Here is a 19170-nt window from a genome sequence, read left to right on the forward strand (position 1 = left end):
AAGTTAGAAGAGGTCAGAAGGACCAATATAGAAAGTCTAAGAACGTGTTTCTGTGTGTATGAGAGAGAGAGAGGGTGGCTGATGTGTAGTCCATTAAAAATTCATGAATGTTCCATCACTGCAGTTCCTCTAAAAGAGAGCCAACATCCGACAGCAGAGATCAGGAGCAGTTTTTTCACATTCCTGTCTCATTGAAAACACTACTCATATCAAATTCCAATGTAGCTGAAAGCACTTTTCATCTAAAAATCTACAAAGATATACAGGTCCATCTAAATAGAATTAGAATTAAATAGAATATTGTGGAAAAGTAATTTTTTTTCCATAATCTATTTCAAAAAGTGAAACTTTTTTTTTCATCAGCAAAGCTTTAGCAGCAAATCGCCTAATGATCAGGGATGTGTGACTGAGTGCAAACAGTGTAACATGTGACCAACCTTGTTTAATTGAGCTCATGCTACTGTATAACAATATAGGCTATTGCTGAAATATCTGCTGAAGCATCAGCCCTTGTGTGCAAAAACCTTATTGCATGAACACGCGTGAGTCTACCTGTGTCAGTCCACCGAATAAAGCCACAGAATAAGGCAAACCGTCCTATTTGCCCTAGCCCTGGTTCCCCCACACAAATGATATGTTCACGATAGACCATTCTACCTCAGTGGACTTTTTGTCCCCGACACACTCTTTTGACTTACAACAGATTTGCAGCCCTTCTACTCACAAAGTAGAACTTGATGTCATTCCTACACAAAACTGTGCCACAGATACTTAGTTACACATCTGCACCTCTCTGACCATTATTTAATTTATGTGTGTCTCGCAACAAACATCTCTTCCTCTACCTATGGTCTCATTCCACCGCGACCTCCGGAACCATCCACTTCTCAGTGGTCATTTCTGCTCTACCTATGGTCTCATTCCACCGCGACCTCTGGAACCTGTCTCCCATCCACTTCTCAGTGGTCATTTCTGCTCTACCTCCTCCTAGCACATGCTTCTCTCTGGAGGTTAATGAGCCTCTATGTTCTACTTTGAGCTAATGTCTGGATGGCCTGTTTCCCTTATCCACGAGACCTGCTCAAACTAACCAGCCTCACACATGACTGAATGATACCCTTCAAATGCTGTGCACTAATCTCAGAGCTGCTGAGAGAAAGTGGAACAAATATTTAAAAAAATACTGACCTCCCAAGCTAGTCACTTCTGTCCTCCTTATCAAGCATCACTGCTGCAAACTTTTTACAGTGAGAAGATCCACTGTGTCACAGTTCCACCTTCAAAACACTACTTACCCCTCCTCCAGCTGCCAACACAGTTGACCCCTTTGCTTCATTCTTAACTAACAAAGTGGTGGCGATCAGTAGCCAGTTTTTCTAAACCACTCAGTCACAACCTGTCTCCTCCAGTTAAAGGTACAGTGATACTAAGAGATTTCTAACCCGTAACACTTGCACACACTATCTCTCTTGATTTTTCTGGTTTGTCTCTTGATTACTTTTTTCTGGTATGTCATTTTAAACTATTGCACTAACACCCTCTCGTTATCTTGTATTGTATGTGATGTCTTGTACAGATAGTATTTATTGTTACTCTAAGGTCTCCGTTTGCACTGTGGCTGGAATGCCAGTCCTCATTTGTAAGTCACTTTGATTAAAAGCATCAGATAAATTAATACATGTAAATGTAAATCTCATTTATTAGAACAATCTATTTAAATTAACAGTATTGTCTAACATCTAGTTAAACAGATTAAATAAAGATGATCTGCATGAAGTGACAATTTCCTCTTTAGAAACCCTGTACACATGAGAGCTCTCCCTGTGCATTGACACTTAGTGTCAAATGATTCAAAGTTGGTACCCCCTTACTAGCCTGGAAACCAGATTATCCTGAGAGCTCTTGTTTCTCATATTACAGTCAATGCCTCACATATGTCTTCCTCTAGGTCTCTGAGCCAGCATAGTATAGTAGTCAATTCAGTGCCTGTTGTCCAGTAATCACAATACAGATCCCATGCAATCGACTTGTAGGGACAGCAAGGTAGATAGATGTAAGCCATTGACTATATGTACTGTGGTCATTTTAAGAGCCATTGACTGTATGTACTGTGATCAACACCCTTTAGGTGCCATGTTTAAAAAAAAACATCATTTGATTTTTTCATCAAAATTTCAAAAGGCCATGGCTTGAAAGTGGTCAGAGATAAAGTCCTACTGTAAATGTGAAAATCATTGAGTATGAACAAAAGTTTATGAAGGGGGTAAATTTACACATCTAATTTGCATATTATGACGTCACTGGATGACAACCACCTCGAATTGGGCACATTTCAGTAAATACTGGATGTTGAACATATATTTGAGCAGTTTTGCTTACTTTTTTGTCATTTCACCCACATAACACCTGAACAGGAAAGCAGTCACATGTAAACCAACAATAGTAAACTATTACTATTACCACAAACCTTATTCTACTATACAATAAAGTAGCCTGGTCAAATCAGTTCCTATCGCGGGTGACTTTGTAGTTCTTCAGAGCCCTATTTTTACTACCCCTGCTGTCTTTACTACGTCCATTATCATCACCTTTACCACTGGCACCTTCAGCTACATTGGGCAGAGGGTCGACATAAGCGTGGTATGCTTAGTGAACACTGTCGGAAAGATGCAAATGACGCACCTCCATTCACAGACGCAGCGTGAATAGAAGATCGCTCATATTCTCCAAAAGGCAGATATTCTCCTTCAGAATCAGACTAGGTAAATAACAGACCCAAGACTTCATCACATGTTAACTTTTTATTCAACATTAGGTGTATTTCTGCTTCAATTTGTGCAAAACTATGGCCTGCATTGCTTCCGTGTTATGGAGGAAATGCACGTCTTCTTATGTGTTTCTCGTGTGTAATCGCGTGTAATACCACGTCCATTACGGACACTATCATCACTATTACCACTGGCACCTACAGCTATGTTGGGCAGAGGGTCGAAATAAGCATTGTATGCTTAGTGAACACCGTCGGAAAGACGCAAATGACGCACCTCCATTCACAGACGCAGCGTGAATAGAAGATCGCTCATATTCTCCAAAAGGCAGATATTCTCCTTCAGAGTCAGAACAGATGAATAAAAGACCCGAGACTTCATCACACGTGAATTTTTTTTTCAACATTTGGTGTATTTCTGCTTCAGTTTGTGCAAAACTATGGCCCGCATTGCTTCCGCGTTATGGAGGAAATGCACGCCTTCTTCGTGTGTGTCTCACGTGTTTCTCCCGTGCTTCCTGAACATTTGGAAAAAAAGGTTGAGCTTGAATCGAAGCTCTGGGTGTCTGCCAACTACTGGTGGAGAGTACAAATGAGATGTGTCACCGTACATGGATCTATCGTCTGTTTTAATCAGTGACGTTGTTTGTCGCAATTTTGCGACTTTGGCGGGTAAAGGAGATCCATTGACTGTATGTAGTAATTTCAACTTGTCATATTTGCACTTGTCTGTCAATTTACAGCCTGATGTGTTTCCATCTGTCTCCATAAAATGTCCATATTGTTCATGCTGCAGGTATACTAGAAGTTTTGCATTGTGTCTTGGTGGAAAGTCCAGAAGCCTTAAACATAATTAAGGAGGGACACATCAAATCGATTATCTCTCTTCTGGACAAACATGGGCGTAACCATAAGGTATGAGACTGGTCTAGTTTGCTCTGTCCTACTGTAGGTTTAACGGTGTTCCAGTTCTTTCTGTTTGTGACGTCTGGCACTGTAATTGTAGGTGCTGGATGTGCTGTGTTCTCTGTGTGTATGCCATGGTGTTGCTGTGCGGTCCAACCAGCACCTCATCTGTGATAACCTCCTGCCAGGGCGAGATCTGCTGCTGCAGACGCAGCTTGTCAACCAAGTCAGCAGGTAGGGCTGTGGTCTGTTTTTTTTTTTAAAAGCAGTACAGCATATTTGCTTTTTTATGGAACTGTGTACATAGCACCAGATACCATTCTAAGTTACGTTTGAAAATGTTTGGTTTATTTTAAGATATTTAATTTGGGTGTTGTACATACTATCTTACTTCATCTCTTTATCTGCTAGCATGAGGCCCAACATCTTCCTTGGCATTAGTGAAGGCTCTGCCCAGTATAAGAAGTGGTACTATGAGCTCATTGTGGACCATGTAGATCCCTTCATCACTGCTGAGGCTACCCATCTGCGAATGGGCTGGGCCTCCACACATGGCTATTCTCCCTACCCAGGTGGAGGGGAGGGCTGGGGCAGCAATGGCGTGGGTGATGACCTGTACTCTTATGGCTTTGATGGGCTACATCTGTGGTCAGGTAAGGCACTGCTGTCGTCAGTTTGTGGTGCAAGCAGTAAAAGATTATTACTTTTTTATAACCACCACGGGTTCTCTACGTACAAATGGGGACTGCTGTGATGTAGTCAATGCCCCGGAAGACAAAATCTTGCAACCGTTCATGACTACAATAGCTGTATGAAGTCTGGCATCTTTAGCGTGACATCTTCTATATTAACACTATACAAGGACATAGTGTTGCTTGAAGATGGCCAAGCATTTGAATATTAACGCTCTCTTCTCCTCAAGACTGTTTGTGTTTTGATGACTTCCTGTGTGTTTCCACGTAGGTTGCATTGCTCGTACTGTTAGCTCTCCTATTCAGCATATTTTGCGCACAGAGGATGTGGTCAGCTGCTGCCTGGACCTCAGCTCCCCCAGTATCTCCTTTCGCATCAATGGCCAGCCAGTACAGGGCATGTTTGAGAACTTCAATTCTGATGGGCTCTTCTTCCCTGTGGTTAGCTTCTCAGCAGGAGTCAAGTGAGTAAAGGGGATTTGCCTAAATCTATTATTATTATTATTATTATTATTATTATTATTATATTTTATTGCCAATAATTATTATATGTCAATGACATGAAATCAGCCTGTGATTTGCAATCTGTTTCTTTACACAGACGCTTTTCTAGTTTATCATCATGATAAGATTGAAGTAGAAAAGTTACTGATGTGGTTCCCAATTATATGTGAAATTATGTTCTTGAGTTAGTGATGGCCATAGTTATTTCATGAGGGGAAGCACCACTGATTTTGTACTATACCGATTCAAACCTGTATGGGAAAGGTCTCATTTTTATATTCAGCAGCATTTAAGAGGAATGAGTTATCGATTAGCCGTTAGTTTTCCTGTAGAGCTGTAGCAGCTGGCGTTATGACAACCATTATGACAATATGTTATGCAATGTAGTTTTGACTCTTGCTTTTTAAGTGTTGAATTGATGGAATTATTGGAATTTTTCATAGTATGTACCCCATTGTATTCTGTTTACTCCATGTCTCTCCTTACGTGCACACTGCATCCTTTGAAAAAAACAACACAATAACCAAATGGAGTTGGTCATCTATTTTCTTTTGATGTAAAGATTTTTAAAATATAATGTCCATATTGTTTAATAGAGATTTGTCTGCTTTTAAAAGGGTACGTTTCCTGTTGGGTGGTCGTCATGGTGAGTTCAAATTCCTACCACCACCCAACTATGCTCCCTGTTTTGAGGCTGTGCTTCCCCGAGAGAAGTTGCGAGTGGAGCACACTCAAGAGTATAAGCAGGACCATGGAGCTACTAGGGACTTGCTGGGCCCCACAATCACCCTCTCACAGGCTGCCTTCACCCCCACACCAGTGGACACTAGCCAGGTACCAACAGAATGCAGGCACGCCACAACATGACACAGCAGTTTATTTCAAAGGAAAAGTATCACCCCCCATACACAATAGGGTCATTCCATACGAAATCACCTAAAGGTCCATGCATGACTCCACAGTTCTTCTCAATGTCCTTGTATGTATCTGTTTTGGCTATGCTATGGATAAAGCATCAGTTGAAGAATAAATGTAATTGTATCTCACCTCAAACATGCAGGAAATCCCGTGGCTGACAGTAGCCATGGCTAATGGATCTAAATGAACTCTCTCCTAGACATAAAGCTGCTGTCTGCAATTTCAACCAAAAACTTTTTGCCAAATTTAGTGATTTGCATGATCGTGGTTCTCAACCGGTGTGCCGCAGCTAGAGGTTTTTTAATTGCATCAATGACAGCTTCTTGATTTAAAACGGTTTTCAGTAGTCAGAGATTTACAACTTTATGGTATCCTACTATCGATCAGATAAGACACTCTGTTTAATTTTATGATGTGAAGCTGAGATCTGTCTCACACCTGCTTCTAAGCAAGCTCGCCACAAGTGTACAGTTGTTAGGATATGTTGCAATTGCAACTGCTCCAGCAGCAAAGATTTAGCAAGTGCTCCAGCAGCAAAACCCATTGAGCCCATTCCCCATCACTCTCTCCCACCCGTTTCCTGTTCACTCTTCACTGTCCTGTCCATTACAGTTTAAAAAGCCGTAAAAACATTTGTACTTTTTCTTGATCTGCTTTATCACAAAGGCTAATATCCTCTGATTTTAGATTGTGCTGACACCTCATTTGGAACGGATTCGTGAGAAGCTTGCTGAAAATATCCATGAGCTTTGGGTGATGAACAAGGTTGAACTTGGTTGGACATATGGCATGGTGAGTTGGTTATCAACAAAGAAGTAGGGGGTGCTGGTGGTCTAGTGGCTGAGAAACTGGGCTGGGAAGCGGTAGCCAGGGAGTCCTGGGTTTGGTTTCTGCATGCTACAGTACCCTTGTGTCCCTGAGATGCTCCTGTAATAATACCGTAGGCCCTAATAATGATGTTGATAATGAATGTTGATTATAAATGCTTGGTTATTATAATGGAACCGAGATACTCAGGAAAAAAATGAAAAATTGGTCCAGTAAAACTGACAACACATGAACAAATAGACCATTGAAGTTAGAGGTTTGTTTGTGTACACAATGACCCCAAAGTCTGTCAAAACTGAAATAGCCATTCAATATTCTTTCCTTGCTGTAGATTCGGGATGACAACAAGAGACAGCATCCCTGTCTCGTTGAATTCTCGAAGCTTCCAGAACAAGAACGTAGCTACAATCTGCAGATGTCCGTGGAAACACTCAAGTGAGTACAACTAAAATACTGTGACTTCTTCACTTTTTGTATATTTTATGTTTTTGTAAAACAATGGTATATATATTTTCATTTCTCTACCATTGTGGAAATTGTTTGCACATATCAGAGACCAAATTTTGTGTCATTTAAGATTTTGCTCTTGATGCATTACTGTACAGTTTGCTTTTTGTGCTTAAGGGTTTAACAGGTTTTTTTTTTTAAAACACTACACATAATTAACACAACACTACACCCAATTAGCAGAATCCCTTAGCTCTTTTGCGTAATGTAACACTTCAGTCAAAACTACACAATTTTATCAAAACTCTATTTTGTTTTCATATCACAAACACATCCATCATACCATCTGATTATTTTTTAATCAGTTACACACTAATGTACACAATGCAAAACAAATTTGACAAAACAGGTTTCCTAGGAATATTGTTCAAGTAGAATTAGAGGATAATTTGAGTACAAGAATATACTAACTGACCAAACACGACACATAAGATCAGACCTGTACATTGAGGACTTTTTTTCTCTCCACATTGTGAAGTACACTACAGTTTTTCTTCTGCTTACACACAAAATCTTTGCATATCATGCAATTTGTTATAGTAAACATGTTACTATAACCCTATTACCCCATATAATACCATAATTCCTTACCAAATCTGCATAACCATACACTAATTCTCAGCCTTTGACTCAGTTTTCAATTTCATAAAAAACTTTTTGCAAAAGTGTCTCTTCCTCTCTGTGCTACATTGCCTTACATTTCTCTTGTTGACAATGGCTCACCTGTTGCCCAGTGTTTAGGACTGATTGTTGAGTTTATGGTTAAGCGCCTAAGTGTCTTCACACCCGTTAGTTGTGTTTCAACACCTGGTTCATGGTTGTGTGTTTTGGAAGGTAGTGCCTTGAAATTGCAAAGAGGAGACATTATCTGAGTTTTCTTTTCTGTCTGAAGTAGAGTAATGTGTTTTAGAGTTTTGTAAATCAATGTGTGTACTGTTTGGCAAAAAGTGTGATGCTGATAATGTGCTTTTAGTTATGCAAATCTGGGCTGATATTTTGCTCCTTGAGTGTAAGGTTTCACTAACTGTGGGATACTTAGTGTTTAAGCAATTGTAAAAAACTGTAATATTGAAACTTCCTCTCAGTTTAGTGACACCAATCCCTTTGTAGCCACAAGAGGAACGGCTTTAGTTTAATTAACTCAATAGTGTCTTTATTTAGCAGAGTTTGAGAGGGAAGGATGGAAGACTGCATTTTTTCATGGATGTAACTGCATAATGGCTGACTATTAGTCATTCACAGATTTTTTCAACTGCTTACACACTACATTTTTGCTTGTCACACAATTTTCTTAACATGTCTTTCAAACACCATAACCCCACACCAAATCTGCAAAACCATACACTAATTCTCAGTGTTTGACTCAATTTTCAATTTCCTAAAACACATTTTGCAAAACACCACACACACTTTTCTACCTAACACAGAAAAATCTAACCATCTAACCAATCTAACCAGGAAGTAACTTGATTTTGTTTTTCAAACACAACCTATAAAAATGCCATACTTATTGACCACTTATTCACACTCAGTCCTCAATGTACAAACACTCATTACTTTTCGATCACTGCCTTATAGGCCTATGAATAGATATACTAAAGGTATAGGTCCTTGCAGTCTGTTCCGGGTCTGGATTTCCGGGTGAAATGTTCATACTTTGAAATGAAAATGAATTGGACTTTAGAGTAATGTTCTACAAAAGGGCGACTTGACGTAAAAAATGTCTTTTGACCCCAAGTTACCATTAGCTCAATGTTGTTTTTTACACACTTTTGTTTCTGCAGTTGAAAGGGTCTATAGGCCTATGAATATACACGCCCAACTTCCCCCCCTCCACAAACACACACACACACACACACACACACACACACACACACACACACACACACAGTAATATATTTTCCTTGGAAGAAGCAAAGTAATTTAATAGTAGTCAGTAATTTCTTTCTTTGGAAATACAGTAATTTCTGTCTTTTTCAAAACTCCATGTACATCTGGTGGTCATTGTATTTTGCTTCCTTTTTTCCTGTTGGCTGTAATATACTGTATTCCCAACAGCAAATTATTTGGGAAAAATCACTATTTGCTTACATGTTTACTGTGTATTTCAACTTCTCTCTGTAGAGGTTTTAGGTTTTGATCAACAGCATACTGTACATGATGTATTCAAAATGTCATGACAAAAGTGCTTATAATGTGAGGTGAATGTTTGCTTTAGCCTTTAGAAATGTGTTTGTGACATATTTAATTTCGTGTGTCAGTTTTGAAAAATAGACACAGAGTTTAGAAAATGTGTGTAAACAGTTGTAGAAAACTGTAATTGGGTCTTAAAGTCAGGTCACTTGTGATGCACTTTCAGAGGCTTGTAGCAATGACCAAGGCACACAAGATCATCTTTATTTCCATCTTTATCTTTGTCAGGACCCTGCTGGCACTAGGCTGCCATGTTGGTGTGGCAGATGAGCATGCTGTTGAGAAAGTCAAGAAGCTTAAGCTCCCCTCCAAGTGAGTATGAGATTTCTTTTGCCCTTTTTCAGGAATTGAAATATGCTTTAGGTCAACACTTTAGGTTAACACTTAGTGTTCCACTCTGAATATAGATTATTTTGTGCAATACTGTACACAATCTTTGTTTTTATGTCATTTCCATCTTATAGATATGAACTCTCCAGTGGGTACAAGCCAGCCCCTATGGACCTGAGTCACATTAGACTTGCCTCTGCCCAGGAGGCCATGGTGGACAAGCTGGCAGAAAATGCCCACAATGTTTGGGCAAGGGACCGGATTCGACAGGGCTGGACTTATGGCATCCAACAGGCATGTTGCTGGGCAGTTATACTATTAGGGTAGTCACAGAGGCCCATCTAGGGGCTGGGGAACTCGAGACCAATGGGAATATCTTAGAAGCAATAATCCAGCTGGCTGCATGTAGTATGAAGATGTTCTTCAGAAAGAACAAAATGTGGTATGGTTAGCCAGAGCATGTATTGTATACCGGTAGTTACTTCAACATACTGTCTGCCATCAGCATAACTCATTTTAGAGTAGTGGGGAAGATGAGTTTGGTAGATAAAACCATCCAAGCAACTGTAACAGAAATCCAGCTTTAATTCCTTAAAGGTGCTCTAAGCAATGTTACGCAGTTTCTAAGCTAAAACATTTTTTTCTCACATACTGCAAACATCTCAGATCTTCATCAGAGAGAACTATAGAAGGATGGTTTAAATGTGGCATAAGTGAGAGTCCCTTGCCTTTGCTTATTCTTAGGATGTAAAGAGCAAGAGGAACCCACGGCTTGTTCCATATGTATTGCTTGATGAACGGACCAAAAAATCCAACAAGGACAGCTTGCGAGAAGCAGTGCGTACACTTCTAGGATACGGATATAGCCTTGAAGCTCCAGACCAAGACCACGGTGAGTCCTTCATTTGTAAACCTCTGCCAGGCAGCACCCACAAACTATAAAATCCTGTTGTATATACCTTGAAATTAACGCTTGCCATTTTATTAACTCTCATTTTTGCAATTAACTTTTTCATTATTACTGAATGTTGTTAATTGGTCCGTGAATGCCCAAACTTTGGTTTGGTTTGTATCCTGTTGTTGTATTAGAGACAGAGATGAATGAATATTAGATTTGAGATGAATGAAATACACCTGGAGATCAGTATCTCAGAATACTTAATAGGGGCAGTCGTAATCTGTAACCTGAGGGTTGCCAGTAGGCATGGCTGAAGTGCCCTTGAGCAAGGCATCTAACCCCTCACTGCTCCCCGAGCGCCGCTGTTGTTGCAGGCAGCTCACTGCGCCGGGATTAGTGTGTGCTTCACCTCACTGTGTGTTCACTGTGTGCTGAGTGTGTTTCACTAATTCACGGATTGGGATAAATGCAGAGACCAAATTTCCCTCACGGGATCAAAACAGTATATATACTTATACTTATACTAGAATGTTTTGATCAGGCCAATGTTTTGTTCAAAAAAAATTGTCATTGTTACCGTAATACCTGATCCCCTTTTACTTCCAAGTAGTATGGGCTGATTATCTTTCAGATTATCTAAAAAAAAATTAAAGTCTGGTGTATTGATGATCAAACCTAGAGTACTCCATCACTAAATGTACATATTTATATCAACACTCACAATAATATGTTCATCTACCAGCATCCAGAGCAGACATAAGCAACATGTCAGCCGAGAGGTTTCGTATCTTCCGTGCGGAGAAGACATACAGCGTGAACATAGGGAAGTGGTATTTTGAGTTCGAAGTGGTGACTGCTGGAGAGATGAGGGTAGGTTGGGCCCGGCCAGCTTGCCTGCCTGACCAAGAACTGGGCTCTGATGAACACGCATTTGTCTTTGATGGATTCAAGGTAATCACACTCACATATTTATTGAAATTGAGGGCTTAACATATTTAATGAGATTTGAAGCTGAAAAATATTGATGTGTGCTGTGCAGTAGCTGCACCATGTTGTTGTTGGTACATAAGGTAAAAGTAGTTAGTCCCAATATGTATTTAACAAGCAGAAGTCTTACATTTTATCCATCAGAAGTGAAGGCCTAGTCTCATAGCAGGTATTTCAGAGGTTATCTTGCAAATCAAATGCATATGGACTAGAAAAAAATATATAAATTGCTAATTTTCAAGTATTTCTATGTTTTATTTTTAAATATATTAACAAATAAAAATACATTTTGAGATGATTCTGAGATGTGGAACAAAATGTAAAAAATAGCAAGGGTCTGAAAACGTTCTAAATGCACTGTTTGTCTCATGTGTTCTCCATGTTCTGGCAGGCACAACGGTGGCACCAGGGGAATGAACACTTTGGCCGCTCTTGGCAGCCAGGAGATGTGGTTGGATGCATGGTGGACATGAGTGAACACACCATGATGTTCACACTAAATGGGGAGGTGCTGCTTGACGACTCTGGCTCAGAGCTTGCCTTTAAAGATTTTGAAATTTGGGAAGGTCAGTTGATTAAGAGATTCCTTTCTTGTATTGAAGAAATGCAAATCATTTGTGTGAAGAGCTATTTTTCTAAATTCTTAATCGTTAAAACATATATATTTTGGAGAAAGTTATTTAATTGTTTTAGGAAGTAACCATATAATAAGCGCAATAATGTGTACTGGTATTCAGCTGGTATCTGAAAATACATCCCTTCAGGCAAAACAGGTCCTGTTTGTCCTGGTAGGATGTATTTTCCAATAGTGACTGGCAGACTGGCATTATCCCTTACATGTTTCACTGATAGCTGCTCTATATCCCTTACATGTTTCACTGATAACTGCTCTATATCCCTTACATGTTTCACTGATAGCTGCTCTATATCCCTTACATGGTTCACTGATAGCTGCTCTAATGTTTCAGTGTGAACACTCATGTATTACAACAGTAACATGTCACCTGTGCCATGTGTATACTGTATGCTTAATCTGAGGGGAACATGTTTGCCTCTTCTTTGCCCTTTTTGCAGGATTCATCCCTGTGTGTAGTCTGGGTGTATGTCAGATTGGCCGCATGAACTTTGGCAAGGAAGTAAGCACATTGAAGTACTTCACAATATGTGGCCTACAAGAAGGTTATGAGCCTTTTGCTGTGAACATGAACCGAGATTTGACCATGTGGTTAAGCAAGAGGCTCCCTCAGTTTATACCAGTCCCTTCAAACCATGAGCACATTGAGGTAAGTAGTTCATTGGTTTGGCTTAACATATTTTTAGCTATTGTGTATTTCACAGCTTGGTAGCTGACCCTTGAAAGATAAGGTATTGTTCATACTCAAAATCTCTTTCTGCAGCACTGAACACAACAAAACAGGACCATTAAGCTGGCCATCACAAATGTGATTTAAAACGTAAATGGTCATAATCTAATCAGTCAGTCTAATTTTGTAGATTGAATCAGTTTAGTTTGAAATTACTAAGAAATTACACCTTTGGTAAATGCTTTGCAAATGGTACTCACACAACTCTATAAACATAGAAAGTAATCTATCTGCACAAATACAATGAAACAGTATTATAAGCGGACTGGGTTATCACTGCTGCTCCCCCCCCACCCCACCCCCCCCCCCACACACACACACACAAACCAAAAACAATAATGTCATTAGATCAAGGGCAAAGGGCAATTTTAAAGAAAAATTAACCAGCAGCACTTACAGTAATGTCCACTTAATTGTGTGTGTGTGTGGAGATTGTTGTTTATCACTGCTGATATGTTGTTGTTAACTCTTTTCATGAAAAGGTCACAAGGATAGATGGCACCGTGGAGAGCTCACCGTGTCTAAAGGTCACACAGAGGTCATTCGGCTCACAGAACAGCAGCAGTGACATCGTCTTTTACCGCCTAAGTATGCCCATCGAGTGCGCAGAGGTCTTCTGTAAGTCTCCAGGCAGCACAGTACCCTCAAATGGTAGATTCTTCTCCTCCAAGAAAGAGCTGGAGGACCTTGAAACAGAATCAGACTTTGAGGTTTTGATGAAGAGTTCCCATGGTCACATGGGCTCTAACGGGCCAGAGAAGGCCACTGATGAATTTAACAACCACAAGGACTATAACCAGGAAAAGCCATCCAAGTTCAAATCGAGGTCAGAAACCTTTTCACAACACCTCCATCCAGACTAGGGGTGTAACGGTTCATGTATTCGTATTGAACCGAAACGGTACGGGCGTCACGGTTCGGTGCATGAATTTACACGGAGAATACACGGTATAAAAATACATAAAACTCGTGTGCGGATTAATTAATGTCATGCGCAATTACTGTTAAGTAGCGAGAGTTACGGGAGTTCTTTAGCGACACCTAATGCTAATCTGTAGCCTCGCCTTAGCTCTGATTGGCGCCTATGTTTTTTTTTGTCAGGTCGTCGGTCGAGTCCGTCAGTCATTAGCAGCACTAACGTTAGACCCACAAGAGTTAGAGGATCCGCTGGTCTCTTTAAGAGCGCAAGTTTGAAAACTTCAGTTACAGTAACGTTAGTACAGGCGAAAGAGTGGTGGATAAGATGAAACTGTTTGTCGGCGTTGTTCAGCAGTTGTTGGGTATGTGAGTGGAAAAAATGCTACTCGAAGCCATCACCCAGATGATGTAGGCTACCAATCACTGAAACGAGGGGAAAAAACTTCCCCTGCGCTTCAGCAGCCTTTGGATACACATACAAATAGGGCCAAAACCTATGGCTTAAATTAAATGATTTCGTAATGACAGAAAGCTATGTAAATCGCGTGGTAATTGCCTTTATGTTGGGGTAACTTGTAACTTCTCACATGAGGTTCTGGTAGTGTTAAGTGCATAGACAGTAAAATAAAGTGACAACGCTAACCAGGCTAATAAACAAACCATGCTACGGTGAGTTAACGTCAAAGGGCAAAGTCACGTGACTTCTAGTTGTAGTCTGTTTATGAAATGAAAGGAGCAATTTCGTTTTTTAAAAAAAGTCAAAATAGTGTGATATTTTCACAATTAGTAGGCTAGATTATTACTTTACACACAATAAAAAAAATATTGAGGCAAATTGTAGACCCTTCCATATACAACTAAACACAGATGTTGAAGGTCTTGCTTAATTTTTCTATGTAATTTGCACTTTCAGAAATAAGAGATGCTGTAGGCCTATTTTCAGTTTTAGAGCTGATTGTCTTATTTTGTTTACAAGTTACAGATGGAGTCTGGGTACTTATTGTACTGTTTAGCCTACATCTTACACACTTCAGGCTGTTGCAGATAACTCAGGGAAGATACTGTATGACACTAGGTGGTACAGCCTGAGACATGCACAAAAAAAAATGCTTTCTGCATTTTTGTTTTGCTTTCCCCTCCATTGTACCGAACTCGTACCGAACCGTGATGTCCGAACCGAGGTATGAACCGAACCGTGACTTCTGTGTACCGTTACACCTCTAATCCAGACACACTACATTTATGTTATGCAATAGAAATGTGAGACCTGCTATAAGAGGTAAAGTACTTAGTGAAATCCCCTGGCATACGTGTGTGTTTTATGTGTGCCGATTCAGGTTTATGCTTAAAAAGACAAAGCCAGAGTTCAACACCAGCCAGTCATCAGCACGTCTGCCAGAAGAGGTGATTGCAGATGCTGAAAGGGATGACTCTGGGTGTCTTATGCAGACCTCAACAGTGAGAGTGCCATTTCTCTTTATCTGACACAACCAATTTATGGGCATTGTGAAAATGCTTGTCTCCTCAGCCTTTCAACAGTATGAGCAGACTACAGAGCAAATCATTGTCAGTTTGTGTGCTTTTTTCAGTATTACTACTCTGTAAGGATCTTCCCTGGCCAAGAACCATCAAGTGTGTGGGTGGGTTGGGTTACATCTGATTTCCATCAGTATGATACTGCCTTTCAGCAAGATAAGGTTAGGACTGTTACTGTGACCCTTGGAGATGAGAAAGGCAAGGTCCATGAGAGGTCAGTTGATAAACTCATGTAATTCACTAATTTACTGTTTTGTTTGAAATGTAAATACATTGCACATTCAAAACACAAGATGGCACCAATGCCTTAATGTCAGTTTGCATTCAATATTCTCACATTTGTTTCCATAATATTCTATTACATTTCAAGTTCCATTACATGTATTCAGGCCTTTATTTCATATATTTCAACATCAATTTACTAGCCTGACGAGCTAGACCCACATTAAAATGTAGGGTCTGGGCACTCACCGTTCGCAGTGCTCGGTCCGAGGGGCGGGATAATCAGTTGTCTTTCAAATTCCCTCTGCACGCAATAGGACAGCGGCAGCACTATGAGTCCCATGCATTTCCCACCAGCGGAGCTAGTTGGCTAGTTCAAACGTTTGCCAACTTAATAAAAGCTTAACTTGTGTCACACTGTTCGCCAGCAGCAACATCCATCTTATTTGTTTTCAAGTAGCAGGGAATTCAAGCCAAACCGTTGCAACTCTGCCATCAATGATTATGTTAAGCCCACCTAACGACTCTATACACAATTTCATTGGCCTGATTGAGTTTCGATTTCTGGAGCTCACAAGCCAACGGAGAGTTGCTAGACTAGCCCTGGCAGCAAATGTAATTTGCTGCCGCTAGGGGCGCGTCTAGATTTCTAGGCTATCAATTTACATCATTATACAATACACATGATACATAAATCATGTGATAAAAAATCCTAAATGGCATGCCATAATGTGTGTCTGTCTACTGTATGTAATCTGTTAAAAAAGCCTGATATATGTGTGTGTATCTGCATGACAGCATCAAGCGCAGTAATTGCTACATGGTATGGGCAGGCGAGAGCACCAGCCCTGGTCAGGGTCGAAACAACAATGGCCTGGAGATCGGTTGCCAGGTGGACTGTGTCAGTGGTGTGCTTACCTTCACCAGCAATGGCAAAGAGCTCAGCACCTATTACCAGGTAACTAAGACTCTTTTCTCACCTGGGACAGAGTAAATTGCTTTATGCACATGATAAGGATCAGACTACTGTATCTTTACTAGATGAGAAAGTATAATGTAGGCACACAGTTACCAATTATATCATAAAAAAATCAAATTCAAATTCAATTCGGTTACATTTTCTTAAAAAGATAAGGACAACCTGAATAACAACACCAATTTGTAGAAAGGACCAGGAGAGATGAAGTCATGAGTTTCAGCATTGTAGTCTGCGCAGGAGCCACCCCCACAGTGACATCACTGCCACAGTGACATACCATTGGCTAGAAGTCCTTTAACACTTATGATGCGGGCGTGGTGGAGCAGATGTAACGTCACTGACTGACCTTCTGGGGTTTTTTGTAAAAAAAAAAAAAAACACTGTCTCCGTGGATAGCCTAGGCTCCAAAAACGGCCACAAAACAAATTGGGCCAACCTTGCCCATAAAACATAACAAACTGTTCCAGCAAATCACTGAAGAGATGCGCGTTTCAATTGCACAGTGGTTTTAAGTTGATGACGAGACAATAGGGTGTGGGGTTAGCTTTTGCTATGGGGGTCTACCTGAGTCAGCTAGTCCTTTGAGAAAGAGAGAGGTGTGGACAGGCGGCAAAAGGTGAAGGGGGAGGGTTGGTCATAGCAGGAGGGGGCTATCTGGGAGGAATGGGAATGTACGCATCCAAGATGCCTCTCTCACACCAGCCGATTATGCTAATTAGACTGGCCAATGATCTGTTCTTACTGAGACAAAGGATACATGGTCAGGAACACGGGTCACGGATCAGTCACTTATGTTCAGATATAACACAACAAGAAACAGTTCCATCCTATTTACTGCAATGTTTTTAGCTTTTGGTCCATGTTCTACATTTGACTAGGTTGAGCCCAGCACCAAGCTGTTCCCTGCAGTGTTTGCACAGGCCACCAGCCCCAACGTCTTTCAGTTTGAACTGGGAAGCATAAAGGTGAGGACACATTCACTCGCTCCTCAGGTATTAGCATCATACTTATTTTATTACCTACAAAAATGTGTGACTATGTGTGTGCTTATTATTTGTAGAATGTGATGCCATTGTCTGCTGGCCTTTTTAAAAGTGAGCGTAAAAACCCCGTGCCACAGTGTCCTCCCCGGCTGCATGTGCAATATCTGACGCCCGTGTTGTGGAGCCGTGTGCCAAATCGCTTCTTGAGGGTGGAGGTAGCACGTGTCAGTGAGCGCCTTGGCTGGCAGGTGCAGTGCCACGATCCGCTGCAGTTCATGTCTCTGCACATCCCCGAGGAAAACAGGTACAAGGCCACCTGAAAGAAGAGATGAGCCTTTGAAACATATCCGCAGCACTGTTTTTTATTTGGACACGATGGCCTGCAAATGATCTGTAGATAAAATGGGTCAGCTGAGTTTGGATCTTGTTAGTTTCTCCTCCTCCATAGAAATGATGGGCAGGCTGCACATATTCACAGCGTTGGGTTAAAGTCTGGCTGTCCTCTCTCCACGCAGGTCGGTGGATATCCTGGAGCTGACGGAGCAGAGGGAGCTGCTGAAGTTCCATTACCATACCCTCCGCCTCTATTCGGCTGTCTGCGCACTGGGGAACAACCGGGTGGCACATGCGCTATGCAGCCATGTGGATGAGTCCCAGCTGCTGTATGCCATTGAGAACAAGCATATGCCAGGCCTGCTGCGGACTGGTTACTATGATCTACTAATCGACATCCACCTTAGCAGCTATGCCACGGCACGTCTCATGATGAACAGCGAGTACATCGTACCCATGACGGAAGAAACGAAAAGCATCACTCTCTTCCCTGACGAACAGAAGAAGCACGGGCTGCCAGGCATCGGCCTGAGCACGTCACTGCGGCCTCGCATGCGCTTCTCCTCCCCCAGCTTCGTGGGCACGGACAAAAGTCTCAGTGGCGACTGTTTCCAGTACAGCCCTGAGTTTCCGCTGGAGATCTTGAAGACCAAGACCATGGAGATGCTGACTGAGGCTGTGTGTGAGGGGAGTCTACATGTGCGGGACCCTGTTGGTGGTAGCACAGAGTTCCTGTTTGTGCCACTAATCAAGCTCTTCTATACACTGCTCATTATGGGTGTCTTCCACAATGGTGACCTGCGAATCATTCTGCAACTCATTGAGCCTAGTGTCTTCTCCAAGGAAGGCAAGGCCACTTCTGCCCCAACCCACACAGCTGAGGGTGCGACAGTTAGTGAGAAAACAGAGGCACTGAGGAAAGAAGGTGGTAAGGTTGAAGGAGAACAAACAACAAAGGTGCCCAAAGAAGGTCTGCTCCAGATGAAGTTGCCTGAGCCAGTCAAGCTCCAGGTAACGGAGCAGCATATTCAATCACACAAATAATTCAAATAATCACACAAATGCAGGTCAAGACCTCACAAGGAGCTACTGTATATCCCACAGTGAGAAAAAGAGTGTTTCAGTGACCCTGATATACTGTCCATCTTTTAAACGATCTGTCTGATATCAGCTGGTCAAAGGTTTATTATGATAATATGTCAAGTTATTTAGTTGCTTGTGTGAATGGATATTACTGTGAATGTGGATGTTACTTTTTGTGTCTATTAGTATTATTTAATTTCTCACAACTTCCTGCTTTTCTCA

The 19170-nt window shown here is 41.2% G+C and overlaps 1 protein-coding gene across 1 annotated transcript in view; it reads left to right on the forward strand.

The window, feature by feature from the left end:
* Positions 1–19170, forward strand: part of ryr2a (ryanodine receptor 2a (cardiac)) — a 142614-nt gene that overhangs the window by 43461 nt on the left and 79983 nt on the right. Inside the window, exons 18-37 of the mRNA XM_076298837.1 lie at positions 3564–3682; positions 3774–3907; positions 4085–4326; positions 4637–4829; positions 5487–5703; positions 6475–6579; positions 6947–7050; positions 9544–9627; positions 9780–9954; positions 10390–10537; positions 11286–11494; positions 11922–12096; positions 12605–12813; positions 13377–13720; positions 15150–15270; positions 15402–15562; positions 16369–16528; positions 17428–17514; positions 17610–17836; positions 18048–18876. Coding sequence (XP_076154952.1) covers positions 3564–3682; positions 3774–3907; positions 4085–4326; positions 4637–4829; positions 5487–5703; positions 6475–6579; positions 6947–7050; positions 9544–9627; positions 9780–9954; positions 10390–10537; positions 11286–11494; positions 11922–12096; positions 12605–12813; positions 13377–13720; positions 15150–15270; positions 15402–15562; positions 16369–16528; positions 17428–17514; positions 17610–17836; positions 18048–18876 — 4043 coding nt within the window. The remainder of the gene's footprint in view (positions 1–3563; positions 3683–3773; positions 3908–4084; positions 4327–4636; positions 4830–5486; positions 5704–6474; positions 6580–6946; positions 7051–9543; positions 9628–9779; positions 9955–10389; positions 10538–11285; positions 11495–11921; positions 12097–12604; positions 12814–13376; positions 13721–15149; positions 15271–15401; positions 15563–16368; positions 16529–17427; positions 17515–17609; positions 17837–18047; positions 18877–19170) is intronic.

The sequence above is a fragment of the Alosa pseudoharengus genome, unplaced genomic scaffold (genome assembly GCF_046254945.1).
Source record: "Alosa pseudoharengus isolate Yale_2024_CS ecotype anadromous, Long Island Sound unplaced genomic scaffold, YU_APseudo_1.1 YU_APseudo_1.1_scf_21, whole genome shotgun sequence".
NCBI lineage: Eukaryota > Metazoa > Chordata > Actinopteri > Clupeiformes > Clupeidae > Alosa > Alosa pseudoharengus.